Source organism: Peromyscus maniculatus, chromosome X (assembly GCF_049852395.1).
Source record: "Peromyscus maniculatus bairdii isolate BWxNUB_F1_BW_parent chromosome X, HU_Pman_BW_mat_3.1, whole genome shotgun sequence".
Lineage (NCBI taxonomy): Eukaryota > Metazoa > Chordata > Mammalia > Rodentia > Cricetidae > Peromyscus > Peromyscus maniculatus.
This window is the reverse complement of record NC_134875.1, coordinates 84,077,553-84,099,864: the sequence shown is the minus strand read 5'-3', so window position 1 is coordinate 84,099,864 and position 22,312 is coordinate 84,077,553. Positions and strand designations below refer to the sequence as shown.

At 47.8% G+C, this 22,312-nt stretch overlaps 1 protein-coding gene across 1 annotated transcript; it reads right to left on the bottom strand.

Moving 5' to 3' along the window:
• Positions 1-16,662: 16,662 nt before the first annotated feature.
• Positions 16,663-20,392, bottom strand: Cxcr3 (C-X-C motif chemokine receptor 3). Its single transcript, XM_006981122.2, has 2 exons — positions 19,972-20,392; positions 16,663-18,986 (listed from the first exon to the last, which is right to left on the bottom strand). Exons 1-2 carry the CDS (start codon positions 19,981-19,983, stop codon positions 17,898-17,900), a joined length of 1,101 nt encoding a protein of 366 aa, XP_006981184.1. The 5' UTR covers positions 19,984-20,392; the 3' UTR covers positions 16,663-17,897.
• Positions 20,393-22,312: the final 1,920 nt, after the last annotated feature.

Genomic DNA, 22,312 nt, shown 5'->3' with positions numbered 1-22,312 from the left:
GTGAGGTCTCTGGCTGGAGTTACTGGCATTGTGGGTTCTGGAAGAAGGCAAAAGGCGAGGTTTGAGTTGCAAATTGGGTGAAGGTGCTACTGGGGATATGGGGTACACCATACCAATCTTTAGATTGCACGTGTCTGATAAATTTTTTCACCCTGAAGGGCTCTCCTCCAGTGCAGCAAACCGAATCAGACAGAATCAAGAAAAGCCCAGTTTTAATGGGTAAAGCTTCCTGGGGGCCCTTAGAAGACAGGAAGAAGCATAAGTCTGTTTTTCTGGGATACCATTTATATATCCCCCTGTGGGCGTGGCCTTGAGCCTCTTTGGGGGAGGAGCTGTACTTGGCTTTGAAGGGGCGGGTTTGGGGAGGAGCTGTGTTTGGCGGGCTTTGAAGGGGGCGGGTGTGGGGAGGAGCTGTGTTTGGCGGGCTTTGAAGGGGGCGGGTGTGGGGAGGAGCTGTGTTTGGCGGGCTTTGAAGGGGGCGGGTGTGGGGAGGAGCTGTGTTTGGCGGGCTTTGAAGGGGCGGGTTTGGGGAGGAGCTGTGTTTGGCGGGCTTTGAAGGGGGCGGGTGTGGGGAGGAGCTGTGTTGGGCGGGCTTTGAAGGGGGCGGGTGTGGGGAGGAGCTGTGTTGGGCGGGCTTTGAAGGGGTGGGTTTGGGGACTCAGAAGGTAACAGTATGTAGTCTGCCCACACAGTCTTGTAGGTGCTGCCCTGTGCTTACCTGTGAGAGCCTTTTTTTTTTTTTTTTTTTTTTTTTGAGACAGGACTCCCTCTGTAAACTACTCTGGCCTCAAACTTGGAGATTCCCCCTGCCTCTGCCTCTGCCTCCCAGGTGCTGTGCCTCCAACACCCAGCCAGGAGAGCTCTACTTGAGCTTCTGTCAGCTGCTTGATGGTACCAATTTTCAGGGTACAATCAACTATTATCCTTTCAGCTAATAGTAGACAAAAAAGTTAGGGGCCTTCCCAGAAGAAACCCATTGATTGCAGCAAAAGTTGAAAATTGTAAGACTGGATATGTGTACTGCTCATGTGCTTACTTGCATAGAATATGATGGCATTTTTTTTGTGTGTTCATCAGTCCAGGGGATACTGGAGACTTGAAGGGGATGGAGTTGTTATGCCCAGATTGCAACCCCAAAGAGACCACTGAAGACCGAGGATGTCCAGAATGCAACAGCAAGGTTTATTCTATAGATACAAGTCTAGACAGGGAACTCATTCCTACACCCAATACAGTGAGGCAGGGAGGAGTTGCTCTTTCTTTGTGAGGCTAGCTATTTAAAGGTAAAAACCACAAGCCCATCAGGGGGTTTGGGAGTTTGGCACAGGTACAACTCGGATTGGTTTATTTTTATTTTTGAAGGTCTCTGTTCTCTTTTAATTGGGTGAGGGTATGTAACCTTTGAATTTACTGGTTTGGGGTTTACAATTATCATTTTGGGGGCTGTCTGGGACAAGTCCCAGGCTTTGTCCTTGAGCTGCCATGGGGGTTGGCTGGCCTAGATGAAGGGTTCACAACACGCACCCACAGTCGGGTGTGTTTGCATATGCCCAGTGGACACTTCCGCCTAGCCAGTTCCAGGTCAGGATAGCCATTTCTGGGTCAGGGCATCTCGCGTGACCAGAATGCTCAGCGGACCTGGACACTTCCTCCTAGCCAGTTCCAGGTCAAGATAGCCATTTCCAGGTCAAGGCGTCTCGCATGACCAGGATTCATGACGTTTCATGGCTAGATAAGCGCGCAACGTAGCCATGTGATCTATGTGTACGTGTGGAGTAGTGCCATCGACCTGTGCATGCCCAGCCTTTAAAATCCAGCGCCATTTTCCCGGTTCTTTCTTCTCCACACACGCGTCTCTCCCACAGGCCTGCGTACTCTCTGTCCCTTTATCTTTAATAAAACTCTTATTAGCAGATTCTGTCATGTTTCATGACATTTCCTTGCAGGGTAAGAGCACAGCGCAGCCAATTAACTAACACTAGCATGTTCACATTGACCCATGCACGTATCTCTAAGTTGGTGAGGGGTCCTAGATGTGAGACCAAAATGAGCCATCTTAGAAATAAGACCAAAATGCTTTCACCCAAAAATTAAGGCCTACGATTTCTCCTTTTGGGAATAGCCCATTAGTTACTGAAACCAGTCAGTTCAGATTCCAGAAACCAGGAAGTGTAAAAGTACAGAGTCACAAGATAGTCATGAGGTAATGCCTGCCGGACTATGGAATGTCCTCTCCCTGGTTTCCAGGGTAACTGACCACAGAAATGCCCCCACCTGAGGGCAGCCAATGAGAAATGGTGGCGGGCAACCACTCCCTTAGAAGTAATTTCTAGAAGTCCCTAGAAGCGAGCCAATCAGAATTGTATCCGTACTAGCACCCCTAAATGATGTAACCTTATGACTTTTCCCTTTTAAAAGCTGAGCTTGCAGACAGGTGGGCACTTCCTCCAGCCTCCACTGCGTTGGATGTATTGGACGAAGTCCCTGCCTAGGCTTGTATTGCTTTTGGATATCCAGAATTAAACCTTGCTTTTGCATTCCGGCATGCTCATCTTTGGTGGTCTCTCTGGGGGTCACGATCTGGGCACAACACTAGACAGTAAACATCTGGCTGAACCTTGAGCAGTCAGAGTAAGGGCAGAAAGGGAGCTACTGTAAGGTCTATGTCTTTTGTTCGTGGCCCTTCCAGAAACTGCTTAAGTCTCAGGAAACTGAAATTGAGGCCTGATCTTTGAGAGAAGACTGAGTAGCCTGTTATGGTGTCTGCTTGGTCCTTTCAGAGTCTGGTTGGACAAAAGTTTCTGACCCTAATTGAGCATGCACATGTAGAGTGATGAGGTCACCTGCTGGTTCCATGTGTCATCATCGTGTCTCCCCCCCCCACCCCAGCCATCTAGCCAAAGCACAATGCCTGTGTGCTCTACTTAAATCTTAGCTGTTACCTGGCAGAGTGCTTCCTTCAGCCTCACAGCCTCTCTGGCCTCTGAAGTTTACTTTATCCTTATACTCAGGTCGAAGATGTATATGTAGCCAAGGCACTTTGTTTGTTTGTTTGTTTGTTTGTTTTTGTGGTTTTGAGACAGGGTTTCTCTGTGTAGCTTTGGTCCCTATCCTGGATCTCCATCTGTAGATCAGGCTGGCCTCAAACTCACAGAGATCCACCTGTCTTTCTGCCTCCTGAGTGCTGGGATTAAAGGGCCAAGGCACTTCTTAGGCTAGACACAGCCTGATGGCCATCTGTTTGTACTTAAGCAAGCCAACACAGTTGAATGTGATGGCACATTAATCCCAGCAATCAGCAGGCAGAGGCAGGACAATTAGGAGTTTAAAGGCTGCCCTCTACAAATCAAGGTCAAGGCCGTCTGGGCTACATGATAGTCTTACCTCAAAAAATCAACAAGGCAATTACATGTTCTGATCTGGGGACAGAGGGAGGGTAGTTAAAAATGTCTTCCAGGTTTTTCCAGTTCTTTCCATGAGCACATTTCCCCTTAATATTGTGTATATTCTTGGCTTTTGTTTTGTTTAGCAGGATTAGGGTTAGAACCCTTGGCCTTGAACATGCTGCCAAGCACTCTAATGCTGAGCCACATCCATGCTATCCTGTGAATTTTCAAAGCGTCCGTCCCTGATGCAAGAAAAAAAATGTTAAGGTGCGGTAGATTGCTTGGAGTTTTTTTATTAAGTCACAGGAAGCTATCAAAAACAAGTGATTGAGGGGCTGGAGAGATGGCTCACAGGTTAAGAGCACTGACTGCTCTTCTAGAGGTCCTGAGTTCAATTCCCAGCAACCACATGGTGGCTCACAACCATCTGTAGTGAGATCTGGTGCCCTCTTCTGGCCTGCAGGCATACATGCAGACAGAACACTGTACACGTAATAAAATAAATTAAAAAAGAAAGAAATCTTTAAAAAAAAAGAAAAGAAAAAACAAGTGATTGCATGGGTCAAAGGCATGTTACTACTTAAGCTAGAAAAGTCAGTACATTTTCTCATTTAGATTCTAAAAAATCTCACTTTACCCTTTAAAATAGGATTTTCAGGTTTTTTTTTTTTTTTTTTTTTTTTTTTGTTTTTCGAGACAGGGTTTCTCTGTGTAGCTTTGCGCCTGTCCTGGAACTCACTCTGTAGACCAGGCTGGCCTTGAACTCACAGAGATTTGCCTGCCTCTGTCTCCCCAGTGCTGGGATTTTCAGTTTTATCTCTTGTTTTACTTCCATTTGGGAGTAATACACACTTACATCTGAATTATCTTGTTTTGTTTTGTTTTTGTGTTTTGAGACAGGGTTTCTTTGTGTAGCCCTTGCTGTCCTGGAATTCGCTTTGTAGAGCAAGCTGGCCTGGATGGAACTCACAGAGATCTGCTGGCTTCTGCCTCCTGGGTATTGGGATTAAAGGTGTGCGCCACTACTGCCCAGCTACATCTGGATTATCTTAGAAGGTATGTATGAAGAAGCATATTTTTGTGTTAGCATTTTGGTTTCTTTTGTGAGTTTTGTTTTTGTTGTGCTTGGGGATGGAACACTGCTTCAGCCTGGTGATGACTTATTAAATTTATATTTTGGGAGAGAAAAATCTTCAGGGAGGGGAAGGGGAAAAGAGTTGGTATGTCAGGTATGGGGTAGGGGAGGTCAGCTTCGATCTGAGAAAAAGGCTTTGTGTCCCTGTGCTTTTTGTGGCTGAGATGATTGGGACAGTTCGCCATGTGCTCTAGGACCCCCTATCAGCAAGGGATCATCTCTGGATTCTATGTATATGTTTAAGCTGCTTTGCCTGTAGGAATGCTTGTCTCGATCATATCTCGGTTGCTTTGCTGACAGAGGAAAGGAGAAGCTGTCTCTTGGTATCCTCCTCACTACCCTTCTTCTGCAGTGGACGCCTGTTTGAACTTTTAGCACTGTCTTGCTGAACTTCATTGCTCTGGGAGCCTCCTGCGGAGCTTCCCATAGTTCTTGTATAGGCTGCTGCTGCTTGTTAGTTCTTTTGATGTGGGGTGCACAAGTTTGGAGAGAAAGTTTGGTTTGCTAAGTCCGCAGGCTAGCTTTCTCTGAGTAGACGCTCGGGTCCTCTCCTCTGCTGCATCTGGCCGGTGGTCTTGGTTGTCATCTGCTGCCTTTGCTGATACACACCTAGTGTTGAAGAAACGTGAGCTTGTGAAGTCAGAAACTCACTGTGTTCCCATTTCTTTTTCTAGCTCTGTGGGCTTATTTCTCGGGTCGTGGTTTGCTCTAGCCATTGTTGTTGTTGTTGTTATTATTATTATTTTGGTTTCTTTGAGACAGGGTTTCTCCATGTAGTTTTGGGTCCCTGTCCTGGATCTCTCTCTGTAGCCCAGGCTGGCCTCAAACTCACAGAGATCCATCTGGCCCTGCCTCCCGAGTGCTGGGATTAAAGGCGTGCCTCTAGCCATGATTTTTAAAAAGCCTCCTCCAGGTATAGTGGCACATCTAGTAAATCCCAGCAATTGGAATGATTGCCACAAGTTTGGGGCCAGCCTTGCCTATGTGGCAAGAGCTTATCTCCAAAAAAAAAAAAAAAAAATTTCCAGAGGGAGGAAGGATTGTACAAACCAGACAGGTCAAGGACATCACAAGGGAACCCACAGAAACAACTAACCTGGCTCATTAGGGGCTTATAGAGTCTGAACCAACAACCAGGGAACCTTCATGGGACTGACATAGGCCCTCTGCATGTAAATTACAGTTAGTTGGTAGTGTATGTGGAGTTTTCCTGTCCTGGCAAATAACCAAATATCCCAAATAACCAACGCGGAGACTCAGTATTAATTGTAAATGCTCGGTCAATAGCTCAGGCTTCTTACTAGCTAACTCTTACATGTAAATTAACCCATATTTCTTATCTATGCTCTGCCACATGGCTTGGCACCTTTTCTCAGTAATGCATGCCCATGTTGCTTCTCTCTGTCTCTGCTGGTGTTTCCTCTAAATCCGCCCTTCTTCCTTTCAATATTCTCCTAATCTGGCTCTCCTGCCCAATCTCTTTCTGTCCAGCTATTGGACTGTCAGCTTCTTTATTAAACCAATCACAGTGACATATATTCACACAGTGTAAAGGAATATTCCACAGCAGTGGGACTCCTAACAATGGGAGCAGGGGCTGTCCCTAACAGTTTGGCTGTCTCTTGGGAACCTATTCCTCATACTGGGTTGCCTTGCCCAGCCTACAAGGGGAGATTCTTAGTCTTACTGCAACTTGATATGCCATGATTTATTGATACCCATGGGAGCCTGCCCCTTCCTGAACAGAAACAGAGGAGGAGAGGATTGGGGTGGGGGTGAGGTGGGGGGCAGGGGCGGGGATCGGAGGATGGAGAAGAGGAGGGAGGGGAAACTTCAATCAGGATGTAAAGTTAATTAATTAATTTAAAAACCACTTAAAAACAAATTGTAAAACCCCACTTTTCTTTAAATCAGTAGTGACTGAGCATTGGTCCTTCTGTGGTTAGCACTGTTCTTGGTGCTTTTGAAGATTGCCTTGGAATATAGGGCAGCAATCTTGGTTTAATGAAAAGACTGAGGATTTGGGTCAGAAGATCTGTTGTCTCTGACCTCTGAGCTTCAGTGTCCTCATTTGCAAGATAGAGATGGGAACAAACAGTGACAACTTCTTGAGTCGTCCACTTTGAGCAGAGTAGAAGTGGTAGCTGGAAACAGTGGTTAGAACCACATTGACTCAGGCCTTGACTACCAGGGCCAACTGGTCAAGGAAAAGCCAGAAGGAAATGATATCAGTCTGGAAGTGAGTGAGTAGTTGGATTAGAGTGAAAAGAGCCTGTTAGTAAGGAGCACAGGTGGAGAGTGCTGTTGTATAAAAGGGAGGACGGGCACTCGATTAGAGAGGTGAGCCTGAGTTGCAAAGGAGATGCTAGCTGGAAGACCCATAGTCAGAGGATAGCAGTCCACATCCCAGTTGAACACAGGGTAAGGGGAAGTGGATTTCAAATACCTCTGAGGTTTTCAGCCAGTTGTGACAAAATTTTGATTATGGAGCCTGTTATGCTAAAGATAGAGTCATAAATCTGTTGGAAATTTGCATTGAATAACTGTGAAATCAGAAGCACCAAAGGAGAGCTGGAGGCGTGGTTGAAACCTGGCCTCATACCTTTGACAATGTGTAAAGAGAAACACTGTGGCTAGAAGCCTGGGAAACAAATGTTCTTATATAATGAGACGGAAGGAAAGAGCAGCAAGTTTTTAGACCTTTATGCATGCATGCCTTCTATTTCTTTCTTTCTTTCTTTTTCTTTTTTTTTTTTTTTTGGTTTTTTCGAGACAGGGTTTCTCTGCGTAGCTTTGCGCCTTTCCTGGAACTCACTTGGTAGCCCAGGCTGGCCTCGAACTCGCAGAGATCCGCCTGCCTCTGCCTCCCGAGTGCTGGGATTAAAGGCGTGCGCCACCACTGCCCGGCCTCCTATTTCTTTAGCCATGCAAAATTCACCTAAATTTACCTTTGCAGGAAATCTGTGCAAAATACTTGGATGTTTCTTGAAAAATATTGAAAAATTAAAACAGTATTCTGGAAGGAATTTCAAGCACAATACGGAAGAGCTGGCTCAGAAAATCCACAGGCTACTTAATCACACTGTCTTTGATGGAAAGGTAGAAAACCGAGCATTTATTAAATGCCTCTTGTACACTAGCACTCTTGGCTGCTGCACTAACCATGTATACTTCATGTCCTGGAGATGGGTCAGTTTAAGTAGAACTAGACCACTCCATGAGTAGAAAAGAAAGGTCTATTGGAGGTCAAACTGCCAAGGCTATCTCTCAGATGGGCAGAGAGTCAAAATAATGGGAAAGCAAGCAGATTTTATATGATAGTCAGCAGGTGGGGGTCTTGGTGCTAATACAGGCCGTTCAGGTTAATTAGCAACTAGATGCCCTTCCTAATAACAATCCTGCTTACCTAGTTAGAATCCTTCTATTTAGGACATTGTCACCAGCACTGCCATATTTGGGGGCTCGCTTTGGACTTAACAGACATGAGAGATAATGTTTAGGTGAAAGATAAGTTTTTTGGGTTGTATATATGAGCACATGGTTATTACAGAAGGAGATTAGCTGAGTGAGAATGGCCGAAAAGTCTGAGAAGTCAGAAAGTAGGATCTCCTGGAAGACACGAGGCTCCTCCTCCTCCTCCTCCTCCTCCTTCTTTTGTTTATTTGTTCGTTTTTCAAGACAGGATTTCTCTGTGTAGCTTTGCACCTTTCCTGGAACTCACTCTGTAGCCCAGGCTGGCCTCGAACTCACAGAGATCCACCTGGCCCTGCTGGGATCCTCTTTGAACTCACTCTGTAGACCAGGCTGGCCTCGAACTCACAGAGATCCACCTGGCTCTGCTGGGATCAAAGGCGTGCGCCACCACAGCCTGGCCCTGGCTGGCTCCTGCTTCTTAAAGAATGGTTAGTACTGAGAACAGCAGAAGGGGAAGGACATGTGTTGAGGCAAAGAAGATGATGGGAAGGAGCTGGACAAGTTGCTTAGCCTCATTTTACCCATGGCTCCTGTGAAATGAGGCCAATAATAGTACAGTCATCTTTTGGTGCCTGCAAGGAACAACTGGTTCTGGTACCCCTCAACAAACTGCAAAACCTACAGATGCTCAAGTCCCTTATATAAAATGGCTTCTGAGCATCCTTCTCTATACTTCAAGTCATCTACATGTTGCTTATAATGCCTAATAGAGTGGAAATAGCATGCAGGAGATAGTTGTTAGAGTGGCAGGGGAAAATCTGTATATATTCAGATGCATGTTTTCGTCATTTTATTTTATTTATTATTTGACAGTTTTATACATTTATGTAATAAATTTTAGTCATTTTTGATGTGCATGCAGTTTGTTGAATCCATGGTACAGAACTCATGAATACAAGGTCAGTTGTACTTATTACCTCAGAATTACTATTAGAGTGCAAGATTTCATATTCATAAAGTGCTTAGAACAGGGCCTAGGCATAGCGAGTTCATGTTTCCTGGTCTTAGATGGCCTTGGGAATCAGGTTAGGGGAAGTGAAGTTTAAACTGGTAGGCACCAACCAGTGCACAGGAGTATGTGACAGGAAGCTACCGCTGAATGGTGTCCATCTGCTAGTAGCTTGGTGCTATGGACTCGATTAGAAAATCCAGAGGTAGAGACTTTCTGGCCACTCCTCTTGTTTGTTCATTTTGAGGTTTTTGTTGTTGTTGTTGTTGTTTTCTTTGCCATGCTTCCTGCATATGAGGAAAGAGCCCTACCACTGAGCTGTACCATCTCTCATAGACCATGTTGTTGTTTAATCCAATTTTATAATCTTCTGATGAAGAGACCTGGCAGTAGGAAAGTTCTTATATCCTGAAGGTCCTCCAGGTATCCTTTGGTATCCTTCCTCATGCCAGGGATGTTACATCAGATGAGTGGAACCTTAGAGTGTTCTGAGTTGTGCAGATGCTTGCCTACCTCAGCAGCTGCTCATCTCTCCTTGACTGTCTCAGTCTTGGATCCATGTATCTAAGGACACAATCCTACATTCATGTGGCCCCAACAATCTCCTTCCTTGTGTCCTGATTAATTAACCTATTCATTGTCCTCCCCAGACTTTAACTTGGCCCCTCATTCTTCCCAGAATGTTTAGATTTGCATTGTATTTGTATACATTTCTCTTCAGCGTACTCATGTACTCAGAGCCAAGAATGTAGGGAAGACAGTTCCTCTTAAATTGTTTTTTAGTTTTTGAGAATTTCATATGTGAGTACTATATTTATATCTTTTTCTATCACTCCCTGTTCCAATTCCTCCTATGTCTCCACCTCTCAAATTCATGACCTCTTTAATTTTTGTGTGTGTGTGTGTGTGTGTGTGTGTGTGTGTGTGTGTGTGTGTGTGTGTGTAAAACCTACTAAGTCCATTTAGTGTTGCTCCTATGTACATGTGTTTAGAGCAGACCACTTGGGATTGTATAACCAACCATCAGGGATTCATCCCTGGAAAAACACTGACTATTTCCGAAGGGCAGCTATTGCCTGTACCTTTTCTTCTAGGAGTGGCACCTTGTGAAATTTCCTCCACCCACATTAGCATGTCCTCTTTCTTTTTATTGGAGGGAGAAGAACTCTTGTTCTTATTTCCTGCTATGCTGAGAGTTGTTTCTAGGGAGATGGCGCAGCAGCTAAGAGCACTTACTGTTCTTGCAACAGACCCAGCTTTGGCTTCCAGCACGCACATGGCAGTTCACAACTGCTCTGTAACTCCAGCTCCAGGGGACCCGACGCTCCTGTCTCTTCTGGCCTTTTCTGGTATACATGTGGTACACTTAAACTCAGGCTTACACACATACACATACATTTTTAAAAAGTAAACCTTTAGAACTGCTTTCTGATACTTTTGTTTGCTTTTCCTTTTTCAGTTTCAGCCAGAGAAAACAGCAATCACTTGGAATAGAAAGATGTCGCGGACTGCTGGTTTATGACTACCGATGAGATACAAGAACCCAAGATTGCTAAGATTGCGATTTCTCTGCAAGTCCGCAACTCGGCAGGTGATTCCAGGAAAATGGTGGCTTTGCCTTAGCACCCTGTCCTGATAACAAACCTGTTCAACTACTCTTCCCTGGCAGCCTGTGTCACAGCTTTGAACTGTCATTTCTAGGCTGACAGGCCTTCTGTGTGTGTGGCTCAGAGGACATCATTATTGGATGTCTCACCATTCCTAGGAATTCAACATATTTTCCAGGCCCAGCTACACATTTCCCTTGCCAAAGCCAGCATCTCCATCCTCTCAGATGCCAAGGATCAAGATGCCCGCTCTAGCCAGTCATCAACCCCCTGCTCCGGTTTTTCATTTGTCCAAGTCTGGGTACTCATCCCCTCCTCCTTCGCCCTGCGGCAGTCCGTTGTGTTTTGTTTTTGTTTTTGTTTTGTTTCCTGTGGGCTGCTGTGTTGCTTTCCTGCTCAGAGCCTGGGTTTCGGGGCCATTGTAATCTGCTCCTGCTTCCCATGGTCCATCTGGCCCCTCACTGCTCCATCGCTAGCCCGTGGGTCAACCATTCTTTTCCCACTGGCTTTCAAAATGCAGCCCATGACTTTCTAGGTCCAGTCATTACTTACATTGTTTAACTTCTCCCAAATGCTCCCACCGTATTGGGGACCAGAGCCTCACACATGCCAATGAAGAGCAACTACAACCCTCATTTTAGAAGCAAGGGTTCTGGCTTGTTTCTGATATGGTGTCTTGCTATGTTGTCCAGGCTGGTCTTGAACCCCTAGACTCAAGCAGACCTCTCATCTCAGCTTTCTGAGTAGCTGGAAGTACATACAGGTGTCTGTCCCCAGCCCTGCTTTGAATGACCTTCTTTTGGTAGGGAGGGTGAGGGTACAGGTTGATGTAGCTTTGGCTGGCCTCATACTATATAGCTCAAGCTGACCCTGAACTTGTATAGTTCTCTTGCCTCAGCCTTTCAGTGCCGAGATTACAAAAGTGAGCTGCTGTTTTTTGTTTTGTGTTTTTTTTCTAGTTTTTCATACAATATATTTTGATCATGTTCTAACTCCTCCCAGACCCTCAGTACCTACCCATCTTTATGTATACTTACCTGTGTTCTCTCTCTCTCAAAAAAAAAACCCACAAAAAACCAAAAAACTAAAATCAAAGAAAAAAATCAGTAAAGATAAAAAATACTAAATCAAACAAAGCAATGCTGTTTTGAGATAGGATCTCACTACATAACTCTGATCTCTAACTTGGGGTCATCCACATGTTCCATCCTTTCAAGGGCTAGGATTACAGGTTGTGTATGGTCTAAATTCAGTCAGTTGTTAAGAGTCTAGCTCAGGGCAGGTTAGATGGATGGTTCAGTGCCAAGTCTGTTGATCCGAGTTCAATCCCCAGGACCGGCACATTAGAAGGGAAGAACTGACTCCCCCAAGTCCTCCTCTGGCCTCCACATGTATGCCATGGCATGTGCATGTGTTCACACACACATACAATAAATGTAATTAATTTTTTTTAAAGAGCCCAGTTCAGATCTCTATTTTACCCCAAGCTTTTGCTCGCCAAATCTCATGGCCAGAGATACCTCTTGAGCCTACCTTTGTCCTGAGACTGAAGAAACCAAGCCTCGTCCAGGTACATTTCTAGCAATACCCCACAAAAAGATGAACATGCTGGAGCTGCTCCCCAAAAACCTGACCACTTAGGAGCAGCCCAAACCAAAACCAGCTTGTTTGGAGTGGAAGGCTCACTCTCAGTCCTGAGAAGGGAACACTTGCAGCTGCCTGTGTGTGTTTCTGGGAGATGGCCTTGGGTTGGTGGGGGTGAACGTCAGGGGCTTGCTGCGTAGTAGATCAGAAAAAGTCCAGTTTCGTGCTGACTGTTTCTTCTTAGTCCTCTTTCAAGATCGAATCCAGGACACCTTGATCCATGAACTATGCCATGCAGCCTGGCTGCTTGATAGAATCAGGGATCACATGGTAATTCATGGCAATATTATGCTCAAAAATGCAATTCAGTACACCCAGAGCTGCCTAATGTCACCCGTTGCCATAACTATACAATTAGCTACAAGATCTGCTATGAATGTATTCTGTGTAAATGCAGGGAAGACCTTTTCAGAGCTTTTCCAATTGTTTTGTCGTTCTGGCCTCCGTGGCTATTGTTAGTTTTCTTTTTCTGGTACTGGGAATTGAACTAAGGGACTCATGTGTGCCAGGCAAACACTATATGCCTGAGCCATATCACCAGCCAGCCCTCTTTCTTGTGGTTTCTGTTTTTGTTTTTTTTGAAACAGAGTCCCAGCAAGTTTTCTATGCTGGTCTTGAACTAGCTTTGCAGCTTAGGCAGGCCTTGAACTGTTGCAGGACCAAGTAGATCTTTAGTAAGTCTATGGACTGTCTAACTTAAGGAGTCAATCTCACTATCTCTGTGTTCTTTCTCCATTAACTCCCCTAATTTGAGCAGCTTGACCCTGCTGCTGCCTGGGGCTCCTCAGAACCCACAGAAAATTGCTTTGGGTACAAGGCTAAGAAGTTGGAGCTGATGTTGAGGTGTTGTGATTGATTTTTTTTGGTATGGTGTCTCCTTCCTCACCAGGATTGGCTGCTATACCAGATCCTTGAACACTGAATGCTTGCTTCATCTGTGCCGGACGCAAAGGGCCTCTGGTCTTGCTGCTATTCTTTTGGAAGGATGGAACCCCCATTGTGCCCCATGTGAGACCATTTGCCAACTATGTGCAGGAGAATTATAGAGCAGTGTTTAATGGGACAGCAGGAATCAGCCATGGGGCTGTGATGCAGATTCAGCAAGGATTATTTGCCAGTAAACAAAAGGAAAATCCTTAAGGTGTTCCTGGAGTATATTTATGTGAGCCAAATGCTTGACTGACACGAAGTTCTAGAAAACTCTATTTCTGTAAGGCTTTAAATATTGGAGTTTAAAAGTGTTTTCTGACTTGTTATTAATGGTGCTTGTTCTTAACAAAGAATTCTTTTGCTAACCATACAACCCTTGACACTACTTGAAGCTTTTGGATCCACCTTGGATCTTAACTTTGACTATGTGTGTGTGTGTGTGTGTGTGTGTGTGTATATATATATATTGGTTTTTTGGTTTTTTGAGACAGGGTTTCTCTGTGTAGCTTTGGAGCCTGTCCTGGAACTCACTCTGTAGCCTGGCTGGCCTTGAACTCACAGAGATCCGCCTGCCTCTGCCTCCCGAGTGCTGGGATATTAAAGGGGTGCGCCGTCACCACCCGGCAACTATGTAGTTTTAACATGTGGAAAGAAACAGAAGAAAATGATGTATCTTGGGAGGGGGAGGGGTGAGAACCTGAGACTACTGTCGGCAAAGAGTAAACTGTAAAGCTCTGCCTCACAGCAGGGCTGCTGCCAGCCTATCAGACACCTCCCCTGTGTGAAGAGCCAGCCTGCTTCATGAATTCCAGCTGCTCCTGGCTTTGAGTGACGCTGTCTACGCCATGCAATTATTCAGGAAATAAATATTTTCATCTCGCTTTATGGCTGTCTCCTTCAAGTGCTCCAGCAGATTCCTCCCTATCTCTGGGAGCTATGGAGGGTGTGGATAGGACCCAACATTGTACTAGTGTATTCATGGGGATACCACAGAGAATGACAACCAACTTGGGGCTTAGAGAAGCACGGATGTATTCTCTTAGAGTTTGGGAGATCACCAGTCTAGGATGAGTCACCTAGATTCCGATCGAGGTGCCGAGAAGCCTCTTCCTTCTGGGAAATCCATTTCTTTGTCTTTTCCAGTTCCTAGAGGCCTTCCCCAGCCCGTGGATCATGACTTCTTCTATAGACTCTTGTAATGACACCGGGTCCACTGAGAGAATTCTTCTTCGCGCGCGCGCGCGCGCGCGTGTGTGTGTGTGTGTGTGTGTGTGTGTGTGTGTGTGTGTGTGTGTCCGTCCGTCCGTCCGTCCGTCCGTCCTGGGGAAGCCAGTGGCAAACCTTCAGCTTCATTCCCAAGAGCTGTCCACCTTGTGTTTTGAGACAGTTTCTCATGTAGTTGTAGGGCTTTCCAATTAGGCTGGCTAACCAGCAAGTTAGTGTGTTCTTCCTGTTGCCGGCTCCCCAGGACTGGGGTTACAAGTGCACACTACCATGCCCAGCTTTTTCTGCGCTTGCTGGGACCAAATTCAGCTCCTGTGCTCACGTGGTTAGTACTTTACAAATTGAGCCCTCTCTTCAGCCCATTATAATCATTATTATTTTTATTACTTACTACTATTTTTTTTCGAGACAGGGTTTCTCTGTGTAGCTTTGCACCTTTCCTGGATCTCACTCTGTAGCCCAGGCTGGCCTCGAACTCACAGAGATCCTCCTGCCTCTGCCTCCCGAGTGCTGGGATTAAAGGCGTGCGCCACCACCGCCCGGCTCTTACTACTATTTTTGATAGGTCTCATGTAGCCTAGGCTGCCCTTGAATTAAAAAAAAATTACCTTAATTTATTATTATGCATTTATTTTAGGGGAAGGAGCATGTTTGTGTTCCAGCACACATGTGGAGGTCAGAGGACAACTTTTGGGGGTCAGTTCTCTTCTATCTTGTGGGTCCCAGAGATTGACCTCAGGTTGTCAGGCTTGGTGACAAGCAATCTTATCTGCTGACCGACCTGGCTCGGCGCTCACCTTGGATGCTGTGTAGCCAAGGCAGGACCATAACTCCTGGTCCTGTCTCTGCCTTCCAAATGCTAGGGATTATAGGCATAGACTACTATGACCTGCCAAAATCTTATTTTAAAATAAGTTGGTTCATAGATTAGTAACCTCAGTTCCCCTTTGCCATGTTTGTTGGCTTGGGTTTTGTTGGTTGGTTGGTTGTTTGGAAACAAGGTTTCACTGTGTAGCCCTGACTGGCCTGGAACTTGCTAGGTAGATGAGGCTGACTTCAGATTTACAGACAGATAGCTTGCTGCTTCTGCCTCCCGAGGGCTGGGATTACAGGTGTGCTCCACCACACCCTTCCTGCTTGCTTATCTGAGACAGGACTTTCCTCATGTAGCCCCAGACTAGTCTCGAGTCCACAATGCCACCCAGGCTAGCTTTATATTGTTGATCCTCCTGCCTTCTCCCCGAAAGTACTTGGGTTACAGGCATATACCACCATGCAGAGCTCCCTTGTGCCGCATAAGGTGACCTAATCACAAGTTCTGGGAATTGGAGCATGGATGTCTTGAGGGGTCCAGTTTTTGGCCTGCTACAAATAATGCTTATCTTTATCACTGTACCATTACTGATACTTTAATAAGCAGGACATATCATTTTCACATTTTCCTCTTGCCTTTCATTTTGCAGAGGGATGGAGTAGTCTTTGGAACACTGAGGCTAGATGTGACTGCAGGTATATATAGAGCAGGGCACGCTTCCTCTTCCCTCCCGGGCTCCAGCATATCTGCAGCTTCAAACAAAGTCCAGCCTGTCAGAGAGGGTCATGGCCCATCTGTGACTTCACTGGGGGGGACTGATATGCAGTGGGTAGCTCTGTCACCTGCGCTTCTGGAAAGCTCTGGTTATTTTTTTTTTCCAGTCAGCTTTCGATGTGGAAAATGCTCCTGTTGGCCACTTCTTTCTTGGTGGCTATGTGCTAACGACTGCTGGCAAATCATCAGGACCTGTTGCTGGCGTGTGTGTGTGTGTGTGTGTGTGTGTGTGTGTGTGTGTGTGTGTGTACAGGTGTACATGTATGTGAAGGTCAGAGGAGCACATTGGGTGTTCTCTACTGCTCTCCACCTTATTTCTAAGATTTATTTATTTATTATGTATACAGTGTTCTGTCTGCACACATCCCTGCAGGCCAGAAGAGGGCGCCAGATCTCATTACAGATGGTTGTGAGCCACCATGTGGTTGCTGGGAATTGAACTCAGGACCTTTGGAAGAGCAAGCAGTGCTCTTAACCTCTGAGCCATCTCTCCAGCCCTCCACCTTATTTCTTTGAGACAAGGTCTCTTCCTGAACCCAGAGCTCATCTCTTACCCCCAACTCCAGGCTGGCGGCCAGCCAACCTACCCCACAGTGTTGGGGTTACAGGCACACATGGTCATGCTCAGCTTTTACATAAGTGCTGGTAGTCTGAACTTGGGTCTTTGTGTTTGCTTAGCAAGCATTCTTACCACCTGAACCATCTCCCCAGCCCCACCATTTTTTCAAGCCCATTTCTTGACAGTAAGATCCTGTACTGTCCAAATAAGCAATACAAGCTTCTCTGACTGGCCTGTGATCTCATTGCCTTACCCCAGGCTATCCTACAACCTCATCATCAGTCCTTCCCTTACCCAAGCCCTAACTCCAGCCAGCTGAGACCACTTACTATTTTTTGAAACAGAGTCTCTCTCTGTGTAGCTCTGGCTGGCCTGGAACTTGCTCTATAGATCGGGCTGACCTTGAACTCATGGAGATCAACTTGCCTCTGCCTCCCAAATACTGGTATGTACCACCACATCTGGCCCAGCTGAGACCACTTATAAACTCCCCAAAGCATTGCTATATTCAGCCTCTCCACCTCTCTACTGCCCTCCCTTCAGCCTAGAAACAAAACACTTCTTCCTTCTCTTAGCCCTGGAGATGCCACTTGCCCCTTAGGCCTCCAGGAAGCCACCCCGGATAGCTCCTGCCATCATGCTCAGCCCTGGACTCAGCATGTGCTGCCTCTTTGCTTTGTAGCACAGATTGCTTGGAATTTGTTCCTTTTTACCACTCCTTACCTGCTGGCCCGAGCTGCTGGGATTCAGGAATTCTGGCCTATTACTGTCTAGTGGCTCCAAAGTGTACCCAGACAACTAGCTGCTCAACTATCCACTGCACTACAAGCCCATGGAGGTGTCTAGCGGCTTCACTAGGCAACAGGGGGTCCATCAGAGGGCTCAGCAGAGCCCGGGAGGGCAGAAAGGCAGACCGTAGGCCAGGCAGGATGAGGCAGGAAGTGCACTCCCGAGTCCAGTCAGGCCTGGCCCAAATGATGACTGTGCATACACCCTGGTCCTCATTCTCTTGTTTATTGAAAGTTTAAGCGGAGTTTTAGACATAAAAGTGGGCAGATATTGAGATACTGGGGACCATAGGCGCATTCAGTGATGAGCAAGACCTGGCGCTCTCTGCTCCTCACCTCGCCCGCCCCTCACACAGGGAAGGTGGAGTTGGGAGGGTGGGAGGTTCCCAGGCAGCTAGCTCTGACATGGCAAGAGAGGCCTGCAGCTGAAGCTCAGCAATGGCGCTGTCCTTGGAGCTGGGAGAGTGGTTCTCTGGAGCCCTGGAGGTGCTGGGCTGCCAGTGAGGCCCAGCAGCCAAGTTACGGGTGAGTCAAAGCTAGCCCAGCCGCAAGGAGGAGAAGAGCCTGCAGGTGTTAGGACTTAGGTTGCACAGGCCACAGTGTCATCCCAGAATTACAAGCCCAAGTAGGAGGCCTCTGTCGTCTCAGACCAGGACGATTCCCGCCGGGAAGATGGTGGCTGCCGCTGGGGTCTTCTCTGGTCCGAGCGGCCCAGGCGCATGAGCAACATCCACATTTGTTCTCTGAACTTGACCCCCACAAAGGCATAGAGCAGTGGGTTGAGGCAGCAGTGCATGTAGCCCATGCCCGAGGTGACGGACTTGGCCACATCCACATGGTTTTGGCGACTACAGTTTTGGGCCAAAACGCCCAGGTCCATGAGGATATCCAGCAACACCACCAGGTGATAGGGGGTCCAGCAGACGGCAAAGGCCACCACCACCACCACCACCAGCCTTATGGCTCGTAAGCGCCTCTGGCTTCTGGAGACCAGCAGCACAGCCAGGATGTGGGCATAGCAGTAGGCCATGACTAGAAGGGGCAGCAGGAAACCAGCCACCAGCTGCAGTACACGCAGAGCGGTGTGACCCACCTGTGGGAAGTTGTACTGGCAGTGAATGGCATTGAGACGCTGATCGTGGCTGGCCGACAGGAAGATGAAGTCTGGGAGGGCAAAGAGCAGACAGAGTCCCCAGACCACTATGCAGGTGAGGGCTACACGTACCCAGGGGTCCCTGCGGTAGATCTGGGTGGCATGCACGATGCTCAGGTAGCGGTCGAAGCTTATGCAGGCCAGCAGGAAGGCCCCTGCATAGAAGTTGATGTTAAAGAGGGCACCTGCCACTTTGCAGAGGCCAGAGCCGAAAACCCACTGGACAGCAGCGTCCACGGCCCACAGTGGGAGGGTCAGCACCAGCAGTGCGTCGGCCACAGCCAGGTGGAGCAGGAAGGTGTCCGTGCTGCTCAGGGCGGTGCGATGACTCAGGAGGACAGCGGCCACGGCCCCGTTGCCTAGTAGCCCCAGCAAAAAGAGGAGGCTGTAGAGGGCTGGCAGGAAGGCTCTGTCAAAGTTCAGACTGAAGTCCTGTGCACAGGGCGGGGAGTTAAAGTCGCTCTCGTTCTCTCCGTAGTCATAAGGAGAGGTACTGTTTTCCAGAAGAAAGGCAAAGTCCGAGGCATCTAGCACTTGACGTTCACTCACCTGCCCAGGGAAGGGGAAAGAGGGAAGGGAGGCCGTTCTCTGTAAAGGCCCGGCAACTGTCTTGCCGCTTTGTGCCTCGTCATTTATTCTGATGAGTGTTTCCCTTAGCAATAGCGCTGTCTGGGTCAGACCCTGAGCTGTTTCTCTCTCCCTCCCAGGCCTGCTCCTTCTTAACGCCATCTACTCAGACTGGCATGGTGACTCCCCTTCACAAAGGCTGGCAACCCCAGACCCTTTCTGGATTATCTCACGGACCAGGGATCCTTTGCAGGGGGAGGAACTTCCAGGGCTGGAACCTCATATTATCTTTCCCTCCGCTCTGTGGCTTGCAGCCTCAATGTTACGCGGCCACAGCTGGATCAAGCACCTGCCTCTCCAGGTGCTTCCTTCCCACTCCATCTTCTAGTCCCTCCTCAGCCCTTTATCTGGTGACCCTAACTTCCTGGCCTCATGGAGGCTTTCCTACAAACCGCTGCGCACCCCTCCACACACCACGCATGCTTCCCTTCCCCTACCCAGAGGCTTGTGCAACCATTTAGGCACCCACTGAGATCCCCAATAGGTAGGTCTCCCCGAGACGGCCAGGCTTATTTCAAACTCTTTGGCTCAAGTGAGCTTTCTGCCTCTGCCTCCCGCGTAGCTCGAACAATGTGGGTATACCACTTCCCCTGGATAGCAGCAATCCTCTTCACCCTTCGCCTCATCTCAGACTGTCCCAGAGCTAGAGATCACCGAAGTTGAGCCTCTACAATGTGACATTTTCAGATGAGGCATCCAAGCCACAGAGGTAGGAGACATGCCTGTGGTTAGTGGCCAGGCTGGGTTCCCAAGCCCCCTGATGCCCTTATCATGACCCCTGCATTCCATGCCCGCTTACTAAGCTCTCTGGTGCCCCTGGGCTTCGGATCAGCCCAGACTTGTCCCTGGTACTGTAGCGTGGGCCACTTGGCGCCATGATGTAGCTGAGCCGGGCAGCAGAACTTACCTCAAGGTACATGGTGCTCTGGCTGGTGCTCTGGCTGTGGCTGCTGGGTCAGGTCGCGTGCTGCCTGTTTCTCTGCTTTGGCACTTGTGGTTGGGAACTCAGAGTGAACAGAGGAAGTGAATATTTCACGACTCAGCACGGCCTCTTCCAAAGGGTTAACTACATCAGCCCTCCACAAGCTCCCTCTTCTGCCCCTCCCTTGGCCAGGTACATACGTTGGGAAGGAGTTAGCCAGGAATCTGGGACTGTGACCAAGTCTGGGGTCTTGTCCTACTCAGTACCATTCACAAATCACTAAGCATGTCTAGGAGCAGGCAGGAAGTGCGATTTGATGGCAGTGAGTGGAAAAGGGAAGAGCACCTTCCGAGAGGGCACATTCTCCCCAACAGGTCTGGGATTGGAGTCTCACTAGGACTAGGTCAGAGTGGGGTGTGCGGGAATACTTCCCATCATCACTGCATGGGAAGGGAGGCGGTCTCCAAGAGCAGCATGCCACCTCTTTTCTTCCTAGTTTGGGGATGGTGGCATCTGACCTGGCATGGGTGGAGATATATAAACGTATCTATAAAAACCATTTGGGGATTATAATGAGCCCAAAGTCGTCTGGAATGTCGTATAGTGTCCAGACCAGAAGGAACTGCTCAGGAGCACACTCGGGAATTGGGAAATCCGTGATACCTCAGTTGTCGGTCGGCAGCTGGGATTGTGCGGGGCAAACAAGCTGGGCAGCTGATAGACCCACAGGCTATCGGGAATATTGACGTTCATCTGGTGACAGAGCCAGAAAGGCTGGGCGCTAGGGAAGGGTCTGGGGGGCGGGCTGGGCGGGGGAAGGTTCTTTGAGGAGAGAGGAGAGGTCTGAAGCCACACAATGGGGAAGTGGAGGGCAGCCCGGCTGCCAGGTGCAAGAGCTGCTTCTCCTTCACACTTCTTGCTCACTGCTCAACAACTTGGACCATGTGCTGCTCTGTCTTGGGGTTGTGTCTGCTTTTACAGACCCGTCTCAAAAGTGGGTGGGCTGAAAAGGATGTTAGCACTTTTAAAACTGTTGGTTTTCTTTCTTTTTTTTTTTTGGCACACCTCAGTCTGTAGCCCAACCTGGCTTTGAACTCACAGCAGCCTTCCTGGCTCAAACTCCCGAGGGCTGGGATTATAGGAATGCACCATTGTACACAGCATTTGGTGGTGGGGGGGGGGTAGTCCACTATCTTTTAAAGGGATAAACTGATGTGTTCATCCAGCTAAAAACAAGTGGAGATCCACATATTTTTCACGAGGCTGAATGCAGAGGAGCCAATGCCTACATGGTGGAAGAGTCAAGCAATACAATATTATATATAAGATACTTCGACGCTACTTAATGTGCATTGTTGAAACGACCACACAAAGTAATAACTTGCAAGCATCAGTGCCGGGTAGTGGAAGCCAGGACGGCATAGGTTTTTTGTTCTTCAGGGTCTTACTATGTGACACTGGCTGAACTAGAAGTCAACAGGCTGGCCTCAGGCTCAGGGATCCACTTGCCCTTACCTCCTGGGTGCTGCGATTAAAGTTGTGGGCTACCATGTCTGGCTTAATATGATTTTTTTTTTTTTTGAGACAAGGACTGCGATATAGCCCAGGCTAACTTTGAGTTCCTGAGCCTCCTGCTTTAGCCTCCAGAGTACCGAGATTACAGGTGCGAGCCCCCACATTGGGCTGCCACTCAGTTTTCAAGCACGTTGCTCCACCAGCGCAGGCCAAGCGTATTGACATGACATGCACCTGTCAAGAATCAATGCCCTTCTCTTCCTGTGGACAGATGGGACACTTCTCTGAAATAGTCTGTCACCTGCAGGGCTCAAGTCAAAGGGAACTGAGATCTTAGAAGAGGTCAGAAGCTGTGTGAATGGAGGGGACAAGGAGGATTCCTGAGGCCAGGCCAATCAGGATATATAGGACTTGCTATTCGACGACCTGTAGGGGCAGAGGAGACAGAAGCCTGAGAAAGACTGCAAAATCCCTTTAGTGTCCACAAGGACCACAGTTTCCCCATGCCTGTTTGTGACTTATGCAAATGAGAAGAACTGCAGAGACGATATACTTGTTCACTCGCTCTTTCTTTCCTTCCTTCCTTCCTTTCTTGCTTTTTCTTTTTCTTTTTCTTTTTTTTGAGACAGGGTTTCTCTGTGTAGCCCTGACTGTCCCAGAACTCGCTCTGTAGCCCAGGCTGGCCTCGAACTCACAGAGATCTGCCTGCCTCTGCCTCCTGAGTGCTGGGATAAAAGGGGTGTTGTTCATTTTCAAGGACTTAGTCTGCCATTGTGTTCCTTGTCCCATTTTTGACATTAAAGGAGACTTT